The following is a 16907-nucleotide window of genomic DNA, read 5'->3' as shown; positions in this document are numbered from 1 at the left end:
GTATGGGATAGTTTTTAGCACGGCTAATTTTTTTGGATAATTTGTATGGGAGCTAAAAATTAGCGCGTTTAAAACGACCTTAGGAATCCATGGTTTTCATTTGGGGCGGTGACTGTAGGACACTCTGTATATAGGTTAGGGTGTCCCTTATATTGCAAATGGCTGAATTTAATTACGCATACGGGCTCAAAAGTTTCGCAATAAATAAAAAAAAATATTCCCAAAGTTTCAAGTCCCTATCTCAATGCTAAGTGGACGCGACTTAGTTTTTAATATTTCCATACAAAATATCGATAAATTACAGGTAGTTTTGAAGTGGTTTACTCAAAAATTCGGTAAAACTGTAAAAGTTGATAGAAAATTTTGAAAATTTGCAAATATCTTCAGCACTATAAGGAGTGTACGAAAAAATTATTTAAGAATATTTTTCTTTTGTAAACAATGCTTAAGCCTGGTACGCTGCTCGCGCTAAATTTTAGCTGAGATAAAATTCCCATACAAGTTATCGATAATTTGTATGGGATCCATTTTAGCTCAGATAAAAATTTTCGATAATTTGTATGGGAGCTAAAATTTAGCGCGAGCAGCGTACCAGGCTTAAGTAAGTAAAACATAACCGCAAATATCATAAGAACAGTGATATTAACGGTTACCTACTTTTTACTGACTCAGCATTATTTAAAAAAATAAATAATTTTTTCGTACACTCCTTATAGTGCTGAAGATATTTGCAAATTTTCAAAATTTTCTATCAACTTTTACAGTTTTACCGAATTTTTGAGTAAACCACTTCAAAACTACCTGTAATTTATCGATATTTTGTATGGAAATATTAAAAACTAAGTCGCGTCCACTTAGCATTGAGATAGGGACTTGAAACTTTGGGAATATTTTTTTTTATTTATTGCGAAACTTTTGAGCCCGTATGCGTATTTAAATTCAGCCATTTGCAAAATAAGGGACACCCTAATATAGGTATATAAAATATAATTTGTGTAGGCCAAAAACAATTGAATGCTGTCGGAAAACTTTTTTTAAAACTCCAATACTGTGTTATTTTTTTTTTCGTTAACATGGTCGCTGTATATCAAAGTAATAGAAATAAAGTTCTGTTTAATGTTTTAAAAACAAAATTATCGAGGCTTCCAGATCAATACCAATCAAAAACTTTCTGATATAAAGCCTGGTACGCTGTTCGCGCTAAATTTTAGCTGAGATAAAATTCCCATACAAGTTATCGGTAATTTGTATGGGATCCATTTTAGCTGACTTTACCAGACTGAAACAAACATTTTCAATATGAACTTTAAAAAAAAAGATAGCATCCAAGCGACGATTAATTTGCCTATTGTAACATAAAGCCTAGTACGCAGATCGCGCTAAAATTTATCTTTCATACAAATTTCCTCCAAAGATAAATTTTAGCGAGGATTTTTAGCCAGGTAGTACGCAGTTCACGCGCGAAATTCAAATTCTCATCTACTACTTTTGCAAAAAGTCTCCACTCAATTTAGCTCGCGAAATAATGCTCAGCGCATTTTTTCACAGATAAATTTTGACATTTTTGTGGTTGTTGTTGTTGCTGCAAGGAATAAGAGGCAAAAAAACCTTGGAATATATAAAAGAAGAGGAATAAAACAAAATGAGAGCGTAAAGAAGGTATTCTGCAGGTAAAAAAATATGTAATGTAATATTGAATGTAAGCTGGTATAAGTAAATGAAACTGTGTATCAGCCGTTATTTTTGAATTTAAATTTATCTTGGCTTTTAGCGAACGCGTGTAGAGATAAAAATTGTCGAGATAAAATTTAGTTTAGCGTGATCTGCGTACTGGGCTTAATTTTTAAAATAAATGCGTGTTTATCGTGCATATTTTCCAAAAAAAATTGGCAAAAACTACGAAAGTACACGCTTGAAATTTTTGACAAAAAGTGACTGAACGTCAATTGAAAAAAAAAAACGTAAGCTTGAAAATGGTTTCGTTTATAGATTTTAATAAAAGTAACGTAAAATTGTTTTATAATTTTAAAGAAATATTAATATTTTATAAATTTATGTGGTTTTCAATGCATATTTTAAGTGCATATTTTATTTGAAAATCTTATCTCTACTAATATGTATTGCAATATCTTAATATCTTGCAATACAGAATACAGCGAACGTTCATGATTATAATTAAAGTTTTAACCTACTGTTCTATCATTTGATACCAATTTCATTTGATACCTATTTGCGATTAAAGTTAGATAGAAAGTGGCACAGTTCAGAATGAAAAATTCCAATAAGATATACTACAAAAATCTGACAAGAATGAAATCACATATCCCAAGGAAGGTCTCGTTTCATTCATATGTGCCCTTAATTATGAAAGTGGACTAAGTCACTCCTAAAAATGGCATCAAATCTAGCCTAAAAATAATTATTATATAAGGGGTAAATTTTATTTGAAAGCGAAATTGCAGTAAATAAACTTCTTTATTGCTCCTTTAGTGATTTCATAAAAGAAATATAATTAAATCTTTATACGAAAATTATTATGTAAGTTTTTCTTCAAACAATGCAAAAAGTGACTCAGTCCACTTTCATAATCATGGGCACATATATAAAATGCAATCCAATTATTGTCATTTGTCTTCATTCATTTGTATCCATATTCAAAAATCTTGAAATTGCAGAAAGTGATTTAATCCCGGTTGCCTTCAGACTTTGAAATATAATACCCTCAATGTCAATTTGAATGATTTCAGGGTATGTATATTTCGTTTTTTGTTTTTGAAGCATCAAATTCATTACTGTTTTATCTAAGAGACAGGGCCGGCCCTACCAGAGCGCAGAGCCCCAGGGACGCAAACTCTAAACAAAATTATCATAATTTGCTATCATTCTTTTTATATTCAGACCTATCATGAGTTTCACGTTAACAAGATTCCACCCGGAAAAATTTAATTTCATTATTCCCCTATTGCGAGTTCCGAAAAATTGTTCACGTTCGACATCACTCGGTATTTTGAACCTTATTTCAGCTAAATAATATGCGAGGTAGTCGAAAGCTCTTTTCTCGCTTAAATTTTGGTGCCAAACAAGAAATTAGCATTGCGGAAAATGTAAATTCCTTTCGGGTGAATATCAAGATACCTTTTACAATTCCGAGTGAACAAATATATTCCGGTTGGAAGATATTCCACGTGAAACTCACGATAAGGCTGATTATCGGCCTTATCACGAATTCCATTCGCATCGGAAATTTTCTACGATTCCCCCAAAAACAATCACAAAATCCGATCGTATTGACGATTTGTATGAAAGTATCCATTACGAACGGATTTCGTGATTGTTTTTTCGGGAATCGCAAATTTCCGATACGAATGGAATTCGTGATAAGGCCGTATAGCCTCCCTTAAATAGGTATCAATTTTTAATGAATTTTTATTCTATGACCTACGGGAAATAGATTATTAAATAAAAACAAACATTCAAAACTCAACGTAATGGATTCTGTAAAAATGGTTTATGAAACGAATTATTTCAAATAAGGGGCGCCAAAGCTAAAGTTTGCACAGTGCACTCGTTTGGGTTGGAACGGATCTGCTTATTTGTTTGTTTGGTTTACTTTATGTATTTTTTTAAATTCATAAATGTAAAGAACAGTTTAACGCAAAAAATTATATGTATGTAAAAGTAGATAAGAGGTATCAAATTTTAACATACCTCAACAATGTGTTCTATTCCTTTCGTTCTTCGTAAAAGCCATAGCAACCGCATTTCAGCACAACCGAAATCAACAACCTGTAGATTGAATATAACAAAATTAATGTTTAATAAAATCATTCATTAAATTTAAATACCTTTTTGAGTTGTGATTCAAAATCTGGATGTTCGAGGACTTGAATTACTGTTGCATATCTCTGTTCATAGACTGGTGGCTCAAATCTTAATTCACCTTCAGTATTAAAAGAAGCAGTTGATATTTCTGCGTTGGGTAAATCAAAGGTAAACATATTTAAGTTTTCTGATCTTTGCTGTTTATATTTTGTTAATTTGTAGACAAATTTCTTTATCTTTGGTAATTTCAATTTTGTGTTTATTCTTCCGGGGGCTTTCAAAACAAAAACAAAGAACTGTCAGTTTTTGAGTTTTTTTTTTCGGCGAAGAAAAAAGCTTCGTTGAGTTTATTTCGAAAATGAATGCGGTCAGCGCGCTATAATATCTTTAGGCCTCGTCTGCACTTGAAAATTTGCATTAAAAAAAAAATTAAAAATTAAATCGAATTTGATTATGTTACGATCATCAATGTACAGTATGCGGTAGTGATAAGGGTAAAGGAATGACCACACCGCATACCTCTCCGGTGTGGTCACGACTTTTAGGAAAGTAACATAGTGGAAAGGTAATGCGGTAGCGGTAAGGGTTAAGGTATAAAGGCTTGGCCACACCGGAGGGTATGCGGTAGCGGTACGGGTAGAGGTAACGGTACTTGTATGAAAAAAATTCCAAACTGACATATCAACGTTCAGATGTTGAATTTTTTTCATACAAATATCGTTACCTCTACCCGTACCGCTACCGCATACCCTCCGGTGTGGCCAAGCCTTAAAGGCATGGCCACATTGGAGGGTATGCGGTAGCGGTACGGGTAGCGGTGAGGGTACTTGTATGAAAAAAATTCCAAACTGACACATCAACGTTCAGGTGTGGAATTTTTTTAGTACAAATATCGTTACCGCTATACCACATACCCTCCGGTGTGGCCAAGCCTTAAAGGCTTGGCCACACCAGAGGGTACGCGGTAGCGGTACGGGTAGCGGCAACGATATTTGTATTAAAAAAATTCCACACCCGAACGTTGATGTGTCAGTTTGGAATTTTTTTCATACAAGTACCCGTACCGCTACCGCATGTACCCTTCGGTGTGGCCAAGCCTTTAACAAGAACGACCGCTTTTTGTAAAAAGTCAAAAAGTGAAAGTTTTCAAACTCATTTTGTGATAGTTTTTCCGACCACAAAATAAAAATAATCATGCAGAAAGCTTATTATTTGGTTTGAGTAAAAATTTTTGTAGTTTTCTCCAAAAAAAAAAAAATAGCGCTAGAAAGAAATAAAAAAAATTACTTTTGTAAATTTCCCACTTTTTCACTTTTAGGTCATTGTATTTATAGCTTTACGGCGCAAACTTGTATGAACGAAATTCCACACCCGAAAATTGACTTTCCCTCTGGAAACTTTATATTTTTGCGTTGTTGTTGAAAGGGTCAGAACCACTCAATTATTCATTAAGTTAAGGCTTGATCACACCTGAAAGGTATGTGATAGGGGTAAATGTAATGATAACAATTCCACACCTTAAAGTTGACGTTCTAGTGTTAAGGAAGTCTGGGGAACTTCTCTAATACTATGTTTCCACCTACGCTAAATCCGAGATTTAGCTAAGTAGATTTAAAATAAATCTCGAGATTTATTTTAAATCTACTTCGCTAAATCTCAGATTTGGGTTCAGCTACCCTAAATCTAAGATTTTCACCTACTTTCAATCCAAGATTTAGAATAAAGGCTTAACTACATACACCACTTTTTGAAAAAGTACAAAAGTGAAAATATTTTTTTTCTCGCTAGCGCAATTGTTTTGTGAAAAAGAGTATACAAATTGTTTTTTAGACCAAAAAATAAGCTTTCTGCATCATTAGTTTTAATTTTCCAGCCCGAAAAACTACACAAAAATGCATTTGAAAATTTTCACTTTTGTACTTTTTCACTTTTTGAGCCAATGTAGTTATACCTTAAAACTCGAGATTTGTGCTAAATCTACTTAGCTAAATCTCGGATTTAGGGTAGGTGGAAACGTAGTATAACCGATGAAAGCATGACCTAGAATGGCAAAAACAATAAATGAAATTTGAAAAAGCCAAAAAACGTAAACAAACAAAACTTACCATTTTTTTTTTATGAAATTCCTGATTTGAATTCCCTTGGGGGAATCCAAAAATGGCCACGGATTTCCATGGCACCAACATACGCAGTGCCCTTGAGATGATGATAGTCCGTCTGTCACATCTGCCAAAAATTGTTTTTTTTATTGTTTTTGGTTTTCCACCTGATTTATGTTTTGTAGCAGGCGAGGTTAAGTTTCGGGGGCAAGATACCCCCCCCCCTCAATCCGGCGAGCTTAATGGTGGCATCGCAAGCAGGCCACGTCCCTAGAACTTAACTTCCTTCCCTTTCCAAACACTTCCTTTCCCAATTTCCTAACTCATATTTTTTTTGCTACCCAACCGACACGCTCCTCTTTCCTCGCAAAACTCGGATTTTTTTCTTACAGATAAGGCTTGGCCACACCAGTAAAGTATGCGGTAGCGGTATTGGTAATTGTATGAAATGAATTTGACATGTAAACGTTGACGTTACAGTTTCGGATTTTGTTCAGATAATTACCTGGACCGTTACACCGCATACCTTTCCGGTGTGGTCAAGCCTTTAAACAAAAACCACCACCGGGAAGGTATGCGGTAGAGGTACGAGTAATAAATAGTACGAACAAAAAGAACGTTGAAGTTAGAAATTGGAATTTTGTTCACCCAATTACCCGTACCGCTACCGCATACTTTTTCGGTGTGGTCAACCCATTATTGCACGGTACTCCCACAACAAACAAATCAAACAGATTTTAATTTCGAAAAATCTACACTTTACGTCAAAAAAAAAAAACTCAACGAAACAAAATCTGACACGCGATTTTGCTCCACCACTTCCCCTCCCCTTCCTTACGTCATAATTTTTTATTTGATGAATTTTAAATGAAACTTTGAAAAAGACTACAGCACACAGCAGTGAAAAATATTAAAACATTTCACACACATTTCAGTTTTCAAAGAAATTTCCATTGATTAACAACCAACAAACTCTTTGTGGTGTTGTGTGTTTTCTACTTTCAATTAGAATATTAAAAATAAATAAATAAAAAACATGTCTGATAAACTTTTCACACGTGCCGATGTAACCAAACACAATTCCAACAAGGATTGTTGGTTGATTATCCACAATAATATTTATGATGTTACATCTTTTCTAAATGAGGTAAGAATACTTTAAAAATCTCTATCATAACCTAATAAGTTAATCATCATTCTCTAATGTTGCATTCTCATTCTTAATCGAAAAATTTATATTGTTTAAAAGTAACAACAATACGATCCACACAATTTGTAATTTGTTATTCTCCCCCATCATTAGAATGCAATCTTTATTGTATTATTTTTTTATTTTTGGAATACAAATGCGTAGTTTTGAGTTGGGTTTTTCTGTGCTCCGCTCTCTTTCTGTCTCCAGCCAAGTCGGGCTGTAAAATGATCGTATTTGTAAGGGCCTTGATTGCGTTCTATACGCTCACTACACTATTATCATGTCTTTAGGTAAATTAAAAACAAGTGTAGAAGCTAGCTAGTCGAGAATTTTCGAGTAGCTATTAAATTTACTACTTGTGTTTTTTTTTTTGCTAACTCATTTTGCTATTTTTCTTTTTGTTACTTTGAAGGTGATAGTTTGGCTATAAACTTTGTCCACACAAGCCTCTAATGAATGATTTATTAAAAAGATATTTTTTGTTTTATGCAGATACTTGTCATGCATGAAGTTTATAATATTTCGTTGAGGGAAGAAGTGTTTCTCTTGTTTTTCTATTAGATACTACAACAACAGCACAAAAAATCAAGACAGATAAATTTTGTGGTCAAACAACATTGAACTTTGATCTTGGCCTAGCTGCATAATGTATTCAATCTTGTTTGTTGTTTCTTTTTTTTTTTTTTTTGTTTCTACGCATATAGCCACAATATACATACATAAATGTATCTAGAGCTTGGCTTAAAATATCTCTCTCTGTAATTAGAGTGACGTATACTCAAATGATGTCAATAGTTCCCATGGATAGTCTTGTCTTTTTTTATTTCAGTGTTTTGAACCGAAATTTCTCTTTGCTTTCATTAAAGTCTTTTTTTTTCTAAGACTTTGTTTCTATCGTTATTTACGTAACATCTAATTGATGATTTGTAAAAAAGATTTGAAGTGGCTAGGTATATGCCTCGTTTTTTATTAAGATTGTTGATATTCAAAGATAAGATTGTTGTTTTGTAAAATAATCTATGAATTGTTTGTTCATTTCATAGAAAATTTGCTATGTCAGTCTTACCTATCAAAAAGAAGAATATTAATTTTTGTTAAACTATATTTACCTATCTTTAGTTATTATTATTTGAACATAGTTTTGTTGTTAGTGAAAGAATCATTACAGATTAATTTTATGTCATAAGGAAATATAAACAAAAACCAGTTTCTTAAGAAGAAAGTTGTAGACAAGTACATCTTTTTTTTTTTTTTTGTATAAAACTTGTCTTTAATTTTATTCATTTCCCTATTTATTTGCCTTTGAAAAATAAATAAATTAAAAGGGTAGGTCAAGAGATCGATAGAAAATATAAACATGGTTAAAATCGAACACGACAATTAATCTATCTGTACAGAAATAGAATGTTTTTGGATTCAAAATCAAACTAATGAATTTAAGTGTATAACGATTTGATAACGTTATTAGTGTAATAATTGGGAACTGTTATGATCACGATGTCAATAACACGGTGTAACACTCAAAATATACGCGGGCGGAGACCTATCAGGTTTTGTAGAGCTAGTCGCACTGAATACGAAACGGTATTTGAAAATCCCCTAACACCCCCAAAATCTGGAGTTACGGGCAAAAAACGGTTTTTTGGACCTTCACCCATTGAAAAAATTCTAGCTTCGACAATTTTGTACCCATTTTCGATTTTTTTACAGTTTCTGATAGAAGATAAATATACCTTTATAACAATGTGTAAAACATGTAACTCGGTTAAACCACTTAGAATTTATAAGATGTCAAAGTTCAAAAATTCAATTTTTTTTGTCATTTGCCCAACTTCGGCATCAATTTAAAGTATATGTTTTCAAAACAACATGCTATTTAAAAAATATATTCTAAAACTATATCTATTTTCCAATCGATCAAGGTATTTTTTATGAAAATCACTTCAAAATTGGCTTAGAAAAAAAAATTTTTCGATTTCAACGCAGATACAGAAATTGGAACTTTTAGGTATAGAACAAAAATGTTGTTTCGGCACGTAGTAGGATAAGTTGGGCGCCAGGATTTGATGAAGGGTTTTTGTAGAAGAGCTCAATACAAACATTTTTTTTCTTTGGAAGGGGGGTCTATCTCCCCCCGTTTAGGTGGGAGGGGCATTTTTCTAAAAAAAAATTATCAAAATAAAAAAAAAATATTAAAAAACAACGGCAGCACTTACATTAATAAATGATACCATTTCCAAAAGGTAAAATTGTGCATTTGATTCTAATTTTTAAATCAATATAATATTCCCAATAGTTTTTGAAATAATCGATTTCAAAGTTAAAAATAGGGGAAAAATTTTTTTTTAAAACTCATTTTATACTATTTTTGGCCAGACTGTGAATTTTAGTAAATAAATTACTTAAACAGAAAACTGCATCAATTGATTCCTTATCGAACCGTGAAAACTATGTGTTTCTATGTCTTCTAGTTTTTGGGAAAATTGAAAAATTATTTTATCAGATTTTTCTTTTTTCAAAATATTTTTTGTTTTTATTTGTTTTTATTTTTCAATTTTCTCAAAAACTAGAAGACATAGAAACATATAGTTTTCACGGTTCGATAAGGAATCAATTGATGCAGTTTTCTGTTTAAGTAATTTATTTACTAAAATTCACAGTCTGGCCAAAAATAGTATAAAATGAGTTTTAAAAAAAATTTTTTCCCCTATTTTTAACTTTGAAATCGATTATTTCAAAAACTATTGGGAATATTATATTGATTTAAAAATTAGAATCAAATGCACAATTTTACCTTTTGGAAATGGTATCATTTATTACTGTAAGTGTTGCCGTTGTTTTTTAATAATTTTTTTTTATTTTGATAATTTTTTTTTAGAAAACTGCCCCTCCCACCTAAACGGGGGGAGATAGACCCCCATTCCAAAGAAAAAGATGTTTATATTGAGCTCCTCTACAATAACCCGTTATCAAATCCTGGCGCCCAGGTTATCCTACTACGTGCCGAAACAACATTTTTGTTCTATACCTAAAAGTTCGAATTTCTGTATCTGGGTTGAAATCGAAAATTTTTTTTTTCTAAGCCAATTTTGGAGTGATTTTCATAAAAAATACCTCGATTGATTGGGAAATAGATATAGTTTATGAATATATTTTTTAAATAGCATGTTGTTTTGAAAACATAAACTTTAAATTGATGCCGAAGTTGGGCAAATGACAAAAAAAATTGAATTTTTGAACTTTGACATCTTATAAATTCTAAGTTGTTTAACCGAGTTACATGTTTTATACATTGTTATAAAGGTATATTTATCTTCTATCAGAAACTGTAAAAAAATCGAAAATGGGTACAAAATTGTCGAAGCTAGAATTTTTTCAATGGGTGAAGGTCCAAAAAACCGTTTTTTGCCCGTAACTCCAGATTTTGGGGGTGTTAGGGGATTTTCAAATACCGTTTCGTATTCAGTGCGACTAGCTCTACAAAACCTGATAGGTCTCCGCCCGCGTATATTTTAAAACCTCATTTTTGTAACACCGTGTAATTACTCTCCCACTTATCTGTTTCATACTAGTGATCCACCTGTAGAGTTCTACGTTTTGGAGGAAAACAAACAAAATGTATACCTATTCTTCTAAATTCAACCGTTTAAAATATTCAGTATTTATATTTATATTTGTTATTTTTGCTAGTAGGTACTTATATTTACACACGTTTCATATTGTTTGTTTAATAAATCAGCATGCCTAATGAATTTTCATATAAGAACACTCCTTTTTTTGAATGGATAAATTCACCTATTTAAACAGAAAAATTAAATAATTGTGCAAATAAAAACTTTTGCAAATTTTAGATCAAAAATGTTTATTTTTAGTTTTATTTTGCGAAATTGATTCATAGTTATTTGTTATTGTGTTTTATCCCATGCAGTCAATGATCGAAAATCGTAGATCTTATTTGTTCTCATTTGCGAAATTAAATTTTGTATTGCTTTTTTTTTAATGTATTTTAGTCTCTCTCTTGGATATATTTTTTTATTTAAAAATTTATCAGTAAATTTAAGATACGAGAAAGATTTGGCACTTTGTTGTTTTAGTTAAAATCGATCTATAAGCTCTATGCAATTTACATAAATAAAAAAACACCAGTTTCCCAGTAGTAGAACTCAGCTTTTGGGTTTAATTTCAGTTCTTTAATTTTTTCGGTTGTTGCACCCATTGCGATAGACTATAACGCCAGCCATCCTCCGACACCTGAAGAAAAAACATTTTTCAAGGGGTACTGTTTCTCGTGAGGAATTGACAAACAGTATCATTGTCATACATGATTATGACCCAAAAATTATCTTAAATTTTCGCACAAAAATATCGAACGCATCATTGTCAAATGCCTAAAATGTCGGTTGGTTTGTTTAAAACTCAGCGCCATTTTTGTTTTACTGTTGCAATGCATGAACGAATCCAAAAAATTACAAGCGAGTCAGGCGAGTGTGGTCACTAATCTTACTAACATTGTTGTTTATATTTTATGGTTGCATGCGCGACTAGTATCTCATGACTCAGTTTATAAAACTCGACCAAAGAAAAAAAAATCTAACGCTTATCAATTCTAGATAATTATTTATAATTGACTAATTATTTATTTACAAAAGTATTTTAAAAATATGAATCTCATTCTAAGACAATCTACAAACATCAAAATCCATTGCTGAGAAATCATTTGGATTTTACATGTTTGCTTCGAATAGAATCATTATAACTAATAATAATTATACTAGACGTGTTTTCTTTCCGTACTGTTGTAATGCTCACCATTATATCTTACTTTAGCAATGTCATTTTATTTTTTCATAAAAGTATGTGAGTGAATAAATTGTAGTACATGGCAAGAGAAAAACGGTGGGTGTGTTCGAACATCCTTAAACGTTTTGTATCATTCTCTCAACACGTTTGTTAAAATGGCATTATCTTAACCAACTAATAATATGAACATAATTCATAACATATATGCAGAAACAAACAAAAAGGATTCTTTTCTAATTTTTTTTTTGTATTAACTGTTGTTGCAATTAAAGGGCATTTAAAATCGAGTTTTTAGAGTTTGTAAAGAAGCTTTTCATTTAATTCCTTATTGGTAAATTCAACATCCACAATAAATTGAAGCGTTGAAATGAAAAGTGAAATCTTTTTGACATGTTTGCTTTTCTTCTGTTAAGACATTTAAGATATCTACTATTCAGCTTAGCCCTAGACAAAAAGTACAAATGGCTTTAAATGCCATACAAAAGTTTTACCTTAAAAGTTTTTCATCCTAATTAATCTTAATGTCTACAAAAATTTTTTTAAACCATTTCACCGCTTAAATTGAATCATTATTTTATTTCATATTTCCGAAAAATCGTTCTATCAAAATGATTTTGTATATCACATTTATTGCTCCATTTTAATCTAATCAAGTAAACTATTTTTGGTCTAAGGTACATAGTACAAAATTATCTTCTTTTTCATTTTATAATAGAAAATGACATCGTTTATTTATCAAATATTTGTTTTGTTTTAATTTTTCGCATTATTTCCGTATGCAAAACCTCTATACAAAATTAAAATTGAAATAATCCATAAAACTTTTTTTGAAACATTTAATTTTGACATTTTCAATGCCTGACAATCAATGAAGTCAATTTTTAATGTGTGCAACGTGCACAATTTTTTGATATGAATTTAATATATTTTTTATTTGTTTACATTGTCATAAATCTATTTCAAATAAAAAAATCTTGTATTTTTCAGATCTTTACTATCAGTCTCTATTTATTGCCGTTGTTTACTCATTTTTTTTACATTCCGGGTGTTTTTTAGTTCCCACAAAATAGAAAGGGTGCAATATTGATGTAAAACCGAAATTTACTTTTTATTTTCCGAGTTTTGATTTTGCATTGAATCAATTAGTAAAGAGCACAGATAATTTAGTTTTTTTTTGTTAACGTGGTCTCCTTCTTTCTTTCTCCTTCCTCTGTTTCTTAAAAAAATAAATTCCTTAGATAAATAAATAAGAATGAGATAATTGGAAAAATGTTGACTCATAAGTTTATTTTGTATATAAACATTTTTCATTTTATTTTAGTCTTTAATCTTTTCCTTATTCGATAATGATGATAGGAGATATCAAATACGTATGAGGTAGCGATTGAGATTACCCTAGTTTGTTAATACATTATTTAATCAATTGTTCCTTATCTAAGATTTTGTTTCATTTACAATTTTAATTTTAATTTTTTAAGTACAAGTATGTTTAAGATATAAAAATATGATGCAATTATTTTAAGCAATTTCTATCGGCTGTTGAAAAATTTGAATGAAATTATGAAATTCGGTTGTATTATTTTTCAAAAACTCTTATTGATAAAAAATCTTGAGTACCTCTTAAAATCGTTATCAAAATCCATTATAAAGTGCGATGTCATTTAACTTATAAATTATAAGGACTAAAAAAATAGACTTCTTAGCTTGAATTAATTTTAACATGTTTGTATGTTATAACTAAACCGATGTATTATAAATTAAGTTATTGACAGTGTTTTTATGTTTTGCATTGCTATCCGTATCCGCATTTGGAGTTTACATGTATCACAAAAGCAAAACGCAGCTGCCGATAAGAATAGAAACTAAATCCATCTTCTAACCAATGAAACGGTACTTTTAAGCCTTTTTTGTCTTGAACCCAAGATACAAATTAGAAACAGCATTTTATTTGTTAAAAATTTGATAATCATGACTTATCAAGTTTTCTATATCCCTGAGACTTTCAACATACAGGTTGTACTCTTATTTTCGACTCGGTATTAAGCTTATTTTTTTAACTAAAGGATGGATTTTATTATCCTTTTTGGGAAGAGCATCATGAATTACCGTTTAATGAAAGGTTTGAAAAATGTAAAAGTAAAAAAATATAAACTTCAGTGTTCTTAATCAAGTGAGACGGAGTGTATACAAGAAAAATCAGCATATTATTCCAATCCCTTTTTCAATCGATGAAAGTAAAGTCTATTTCGCATTCGTCTTTAAGATTCGCCTTTTTTCAAGATTCAATTCAAAATTCCAAGGTTAAAACAAACACATCTTGAAGAAGTTTTAGGTCCATTTTCTTCACTCGGAGTTGAACATAACTTGAGAATTTTTAATATAAAAATTCTCAAGTTTTGTTCAACTCCGAGTGAAGAAAATGGACCTTACTGATCTTACTTAACTTATTGCCTTACATTTGAATGTCAATACAAATTTTGTTTTATATTTTTTCTTGAATTTCTTGTAGCCACAAAATAATAAAAATAGAAATGAATTTTTTAAGCAATTCGCAGACAGGGACAACATGCAAATCATATTTTGAATTTCGTTCAATTATTGATAAGGTAAAAAAACAATTCAAGTTGTCATTGTGTCGCCACTTTTTTTTTTAAATTTGCATTAAAAAAGGTATGCGTACCTTAACTACTCGAATTGAACGCTGAAATTTATTTTTACAAAAATATTGCCCTTCAATTGATTTGATTTTATTATGAATAATTGAGAATTTTTTTTGAAGTAAAGGAAGTAGTTTATTGTTCGTTTTAGTTGTCTGCCGTTTGAAAACCGAATTCGATTGCTTTTAAATGATGATCGATTTATGCTTATCTGTGTTCTGAATTTCAGAAAGATCTCTTTAGAATCTACCAGATTATGAAATTTATGAAAAACTTCATTTCACTTGTTTTGAAAATTTCATGTAACAAATTTGTATACTAATATATTTTTTATTTCTTTTCCAGCACCCTGGTGGTGAAGAAGTGCTCCTTGAACAAGCTGGCCGGGACAGCACAGAACACTTTGAAGATGTCGGACACAGTTCTGATGCCCGTGAAATGATGAACAAATACAAAGTTGGTGAACTAGTCGAAGCCGAACGCAAAGCTGTTTCTAAAAAAGCCGAACCAACATGGACACAAGAAACCCAAGAGTCTGAATCATCAATGAAAACCTGGCTGCTACCTTTGGTGCTAGGTCTAGTTGCTACTATTGCCTACAGGTTCTTCTTTTCTAGTTCGCAATAAAACAAAAAAGAGTAATACAGCAGAAACCCTTTAAAAAAACATCTTAAATTAAATTAATTTTTTGTATAAACCCATTCCTAACTGTTTTGTACGTACATAATTTCTACACTACTTTTTCAATTCAGTTTTGTTTTTAATTGAATTTAAGAGTGGTGTTTTAAAAATATGTATTTTATACAACAACAAAAACAAACAAATGAAAAGTATATTGTATAAAAAAACATTTATTTGTACCAATAAAGTTTATAATAATTAGGTACATGTTTTTTTTTTTTTATTAATTGGTTAACAATATTTAAAGAAAATAGCGCAAAGAAAATCTATTATTTTTTTGAAAACTTATGTAAAACATAGTTTAAATTTACTACACAAATATTATATGCATGTATAATAGTAAGAAGAATTTTTGTTTTTTTGACAACTAGTTCAATAGCCTTAAGATTGCTATGTTTGATATTCGTTTTTTGTTTTTATATAAAAAGTTTTCTTTGTTTTTCTTTAGAAATTTTTTTACTTTTGATGAAATGATAAAACACTGCTTTTGTTAGCATTTAAACTATGAACAAAAAAAAAAACAGATAAATAGATACATGTTTTGTGTGTATATGTATAATATTCTAGTGGTGGGTAAGAATTTTTAATGAATAAAAAAATATAGTAAAAAAGTTTGTTATTAAATTATTGTTTGGTTGCTGAGATATTTGAAATCCAATTATTTTTTTTATTATTATGAGTTCATAATGAACAGACCTATGTATTTGGACTCCCTAAACTCAAAAGTTTCTCTAAATTCTGGTTGCTGAGTTATTTTCAATGGAAACATTCAGCCATATCACGAATTCCATTCATATCGGAAATTTTTTCTACGATTCCCGAAAAAATAGTCACGGAATGCCTTCGTAATGGAAAATTCCATACAAATCATCAGAACGATTCGATTTTGCAATTGTTTTTTCGGAAATCGTAGAAAATTTCCGATGCGAATGGAATTCGTGACAAGGCCGATTAGTTTTTCTTACATTGGGAAGCAGATACCTTGAGAAAAGTCTCGAAACAAGCTTTGGTTGAAAGACATAAGCTTATAGTGAACAGGGTTATATTACTTCTTCTTGCATTCGGAAGTAGATATCTTGAGACCAAAGTCTCGAAACAAGCTTTGGTTGAAGCTTATAATAAACAGGCTTGTTAATTTGTTAAAAAGGAAAAGAATTATTCTTTTAGAAAAAAATCCTAGGTAAGCCCCTTGCTCAGTTAAGTTTCTCGATATAGAACAGTTTGACCATCAACCATCAAGATATTTTAATAAAAAAAAAAAAATAGTTACACATACACCACAGTGACCTTATAAATTAAATCGCGAAAAATAGTCCTAGTATGAGTTTTAAGCAGAAAATTTTTTCATCCGAAACATTGTGAACTCTACGAAAGAGTCGTTGAAGTTCGAAAAAATCGTTTTTGCAAAAAAATTGGTTCCGTCCCTCTGTCTGTCTGTATAACGAGGTACAACCTAAATAAATGCGTTTTTTGGAAACTCTCCAAATTATATTGTATCTGTCATTTAAACGAATTTAGGAAAAGTTTAATTTTCTCGAAAACGACTCAAAGAATTTTCTTAAAAAAATTAATGTCGTTTTCGATTGGAATCACTCAAGGATTCACTCATTCTGAAATCCAATAAAACAGTTTGAATCACTTCCACTCAATTCTGTT

General features: G+C 30.7%; 1 protein-coding gene across 1 annotated transcript; it reads left to right on the top strand.

Annotated features, from left to right (window-relative positions):
- Positions 1–6786: 6786 nt before the first annotated feature.
- Positions 6787–15774, top strand: LOC129921208 (cytochrome b5). Its single transcript, XM_056002943.1, has 2 exons — positions 6787–7068; positions 14916–15774. The coding sequence occupies exons 1-2, from the start codon at positions 6958–6960 to the stop codon at positions 15195–15197; spliced, it is 393 nt and encodes a 130-aa protein (XP_055858918.1). The 5' UTR covers positions 6787–6957; the 3' UTR covers positions 15198–15774.
- Positions 15775–16907: the final 1133 nt, after the last annotated feature.

This window comes from Episyrphus balteatus, chromosome 1, assembly GCF_945859705.1.
Source record: "Episyrphus balteatus chromosome 1, idEpiBalt1.1, whole genome shotgun sequence".
NCBI classification, from domain to species: domain Eukaryota; kingdom Metazoa; phylum Arthropoda; class Insecta; order Diptera; family Syrphidae; genus Episyrphus; species Episyrphus balteatus.
The sequence above is the reverse complement of the archived record's forward strand: the minus strand, read 5'-3'. Positions and strand labels throughout refer to the sequence as shown.